Consider the following 4,520-nt stretch of genomic DNA (forward strand, 5'->3'; position numbering starts at 1 on the left):
CAAAATTATAATATAAATCATGCTGTTTTTTCATAATTCCCAATATAATTCGATTCCGTTTATTCTTAGAACAGCAACAAACTCTCAGTTCTAGTAAGGTTTTCCAATTAGTAAAACGAGATCATCATCTCTTTGTCTGGTCTCCGTCTTCTTATTCTCGGAAGCAGACTTAAAAATTCCTCACCTACCACATGCCGCCTACGTGAGTAAGAACGTAACATTAAAGTCAATGTCGTGAGTAATAGACTAAGAGCCGAGGTAGGTAAAATTTGCTAATCACTTTAAGCATCATAAAAGTCTATAACAGAGTTTCCCAAACTTTTTCTCTCATAGACCCCTTGTCATATTTTTCAATTTTAGATCCACTCCTACTATTCACGTTAAAAGATTAAAATTTCTAACACTGTGGTGCTAAGGCAAAAGCCGATGTCAAAAAACGTGAATTTGCAGCAGATGAGTTTAAAAGTTCGCGGTGTTGTTGTAATAGTGGACATATCGGAAACTAATTACATATCGATGCTTAAGATGTGATACCGCGTATCTGCAATTTTTGACAAAATGAGTTTTATTGCTTATTGCTTGTAAAAAATACTCTGTCATATTGTGGTGAAAGCGCTAATTTGACCTATTGGGACCGTGCAAGTTCGGCAAAGCGACCCCTATTTCTACGCTCTGTACTATTATTCGCACTTTTAATTATATTGGCCAATTATATTAGTCCTGGTTACTGGATAATTGTCAAGGCCATAGTCCAAAAAAAATAATAAGAAGAAAAAATAAGATTCAGGTTATGTTATGAAAACATCAACAATTGTATGTAGTAAATAAAATTAGTTATTAAAATGCAGTACTGCAAGCAAAATACAATTAATTAAATTTACCTTTATATAATAATTGCATATCATATCAATATTGTGGAGCAATATATAATTTTTCTGCTTCATTGACAGAAGGTATGAAATATACGTCAATTTGACAATTTCAATTGACAATATGAATTATTTAAGATAGTTGCAATATTTCTCCGCGACTCGCGCAGGGTCGTTTCTCGTTTCCCTTTCCAAGTACTTGCACACCGCGAATACAGTTTGAATGAGTAACGTGATTAGTAGTGACATCTGGTATAGGTAAGCTGAATATCTTTTAATGTGACAGCGCGTATCTGAATTAGTTGACATAGTAACGTGCTGTGGTAACATTGTGTTGATAAAGGTATGTACTTACAAAACCATAATTTATTTATAAAGAAACAAAAAGCATCATAAAATATGTTCAAAGTTGCAGACAGATGTTGTCGAATTGTGGTATTATTTAAAAACCTTTGTTATTTGCATCATAAATCAATAAACTTCGGCGTTAGATCAGGAAAACAGATACGCGATATCACAGTAACCACTTTTTTGATAAATAGGTATACCTTCAGATACCTGAAATCACTAAAGCAGTATACGAGTATAATATTTTTTATAAATAGTAAATTATTGTCCAAAGACTTCTGTTTATTTTAAATTTATTTCATTATAATTCGATTAAATATTTTAGATTACTGTTTTGTTCCAGATTAAAATGAGTACCTCTAGAGGTCGTCAAATGGTAACAAATGCAAGAAATGACGTAATAGTTCACGTTTTAAACAAGAATATCAAGGACACCATTAAGTGTGCCATAAAAACAAACAATGAAGAAGCCACAGTATTGGAAAATACCGATGCGGATGAGCTGGGACCTACATTATTATCTTTGGAACAAGAGGTTGCCGCAGCCAATCTGCTTTTATTGGGGGAGTTTGCAGTAACAAACGAAACGTTTTCGACAGACATAAACAATGTTACTGATGGATTGCCAAAGGAATCTGCTTTTGAAAAAGTGAGTAACTGGCTAAGGAATATTGACAATGAACGTTTAGATTGTGACGCAATATTAGAAACGGTTTCCAATGAAATTTCGACAAATGAGCTCTCCAGGGACAAAACACATCTAGAAGAATTAAGAAATGACGTTGCACTAAACCACGAAGGTATTTTAAATGAAGTGATGTCGAGCTCATCGTCTGTAATTGCTGATCAGATTGATGAATCGTGGTTGCCAGAAAACGAAAATAAGTCAGATTACTCAACTAGTTCGGAAGAAGGCAAACAACAAGAAGGGGAAGAACCAGTAGCAAGAGCCGATAATGACGGTAACAACGAAAATAAAAAAGCTCGAAAAAGAATAGCAGATATCAACGAATGGCACCATATTAAAAATAAAAGACTAAGACAACACGGAAAAAAATATATTGGCTGGACAAGGGTTGGAAAGACAGCGAAAAGAGGAACACCTAGAAATGAAAAACAAATGGGACCAGTCTGCTTATCCTCCGTATGTAAAAAATCCACAGTAAGGCAGTGTCAAGATTTAAATGAAGAGGACCGAAAAGAACTTTTCAACAACTTTTGGAACAATCTCACATGGGACCAGAAAAAAATCTATATCGCTTCTCTGGTTTGCAAAAAAGAAAAAAACAAATACAAAGAAAGAGACTGAAGAATCAAGGAGGAAAAATACATTAACCTACACACTTAAAACATTAGATGGCAAGATTTTGACTGTTTGCAAAAAGTTATTTTTGTCAACGTTTGCTCTTACAGAACATTATGTATTTAACTGTTTGACATCAGAAACAAAGCATGGAATGATAGCAGCAACAGAGGTAAATAATAAGAGAAGAAGAGAGAAGAGAAAAATAGCAGAGATCCAAAAAGAAACTCAATGCAATAAGTCCAGTAACAGCGCCAAAGATGTATTGCGTAATTTTTTAGATTCTCTTCCGAAACTCCCTGCTCACTATTGTCGCAAATCTACAAGTAAATTATATATTGAGCCTATTTTTGGAGACAATATGAGCAAAGTATACCAGGAATATTCCAGAATGTGTCGTGAACAAAATAAGGAATTGAAACCAGTTTCAAGATACACTTTTGATTTAAAGGTAAAAGAAAAACATATTTCCTTCCACATACCAAAAAAGATCGTTGTGATACATGCTGCAGTTATGAAACAAATAATCTAGATGAGAATGTCTATAAGAAGCACATTAACAACAAAGAAAAAGAGAACGACAAACAGGCAGGGCATGTAAAACAATGCATTGTCCTAACACAAGATCTTCAGGCAGTAAAAGTATGTCCCATGTTAAATGCATCGGCTTTATACTATAAAACAAAACTTTGCTGTCACAACTTTACCATATTTAATGTTAATACTCATCATGTAAGATGCTACTGGTTTACAGAAACAGAAGCTGACCTATCCGCCAATACCTTTGCAACTTGTATCACTGATTACTTGTTAGACCTCTGTCCTGTAAATATTCCTATTATTATTTGGAGCGATGGTTGCACCTATCAGAATAGGAATGCTACATTATCAAATGCGCTTCTATCTTTTAGTGTCGAAAACAATGTTATTATTTACCAAAAGTATCTTGAGCGTGGCCACACACAAATGGAGGCCGATTCCGTTCACGCTCAAATAGAAAAGACAGTAAAATATAAGTCTATTTATCTTCCAAGTGATTATATCAGACTCACAAAGGAGTCGAGGAAACAAACACCATACCAGACAAAAGAGGTCACTTATGACTTTATCAAAAATTTTTCCGAAACTTTAGTATACCCTTCCATTAGACCAGGTCGAAAAGTGAACGATCCAACCGTAACTGATATTAAAGTCATCAAGTATACGCCTGATGGAATCATCCAAGTAAAATTAGATTATTGTGGTGAGTTTATAGATCTACCTACAAGAAAACCTAGAAGTGCAAAAACCAATGTTTCACAACTAGGCCAGTTTAAACCATTACGTAACGCTCCTATCAAAATAACCAACACAAAATATAATCACTTACAGCAACTTAAAAGTGTAATTCCTAAAGACTGCCATGGTTTCTACGACACCTTGCCTCACGAGAGTAAACAGAAGAATTAACAACGTATTTGTTGTTTTATTGATTTTTGTGTTTTCTGCATTTTTTAAATAAATATTTTAAGTCAATAAATTTCTTTCTCCCACACAAATAACAAATTGCAATATTTACATTTGGTAGTGATTACACGTAATCCTCCTCTAACCAACAATTAAACAATAGTGATTCTACGTATCTGCAGCTTTTTGTTAATGAGATTATATTAAAAGAAATGATATACAAAATATTAAAAGAAATGATATATGATGATGAAAAATATATAAAATAGTATTAAAATATTTAATTCTCACACAACAGAACGTTTTTTGCGTCTCCTGTAAAAAGGGGTTTTTGCAGATACGCGGTATCACATCTTAAGCATCGATATATCATCTACTCAGTGGCGGCTGGTCAGAGGAGGCAAGGGAGTTTCCATAAATTTTTGAAGTTATACTTCTTTAGGCGCGATTGAGAGTTACATTTCATAATACTGCGCGCATGCGCACACAGACAGTATGGCGTTAATTGCTAAATCGTTCAAGTTATGTACAAGTCCGTCTAATTTACTTACCGT

At 34.0% G+C, this 4,520-nt stretch overlaps 1 protein-coding gene across 1 annotated transcript; it reads left to right on the forward strand.

Moving 5' to 3' along the window:
• The first annotated feature begins 1,101 nt into the window (after positions 1-1,101).
• LOC126886689 (uncharacterized) lies at positions 1,102-4,039 on the forward strand. Its single transcript, XM_050653683.1, has 2 exons — positions 1,102-1,212; positions 1,561-4,039. The coding sequence occupies exon 2, from the start codon at positions 1,567-1,569 to the stop codon at positions 2,524-2,526; it is 960 nt and encodes a 319-aa protein (XP_050509640.1). The 5' UTR covers positions 1,102-1,212; positions 1,561-1,566; the 3' UTR covers positions 2,527-4,039.
• The last annotated feature ends 481 nt before the right edge of the window (positions 4,040-4,520 follow it).

The sequence above is a fragment of the Diabrotica virgifera genome, chromosome 6 (assembly GCF_917563875.1).
Source record: "Diabrotica virgifera virgifera chromosome 6, PGI_DIABVI_V3a".
Lineage (NCBI taxonomy): Eukaryota > Metazoa > Arthropoda > Insecta > Coleoptera > Chrysomelidae > Diabrotica > Diabrotica virgifera.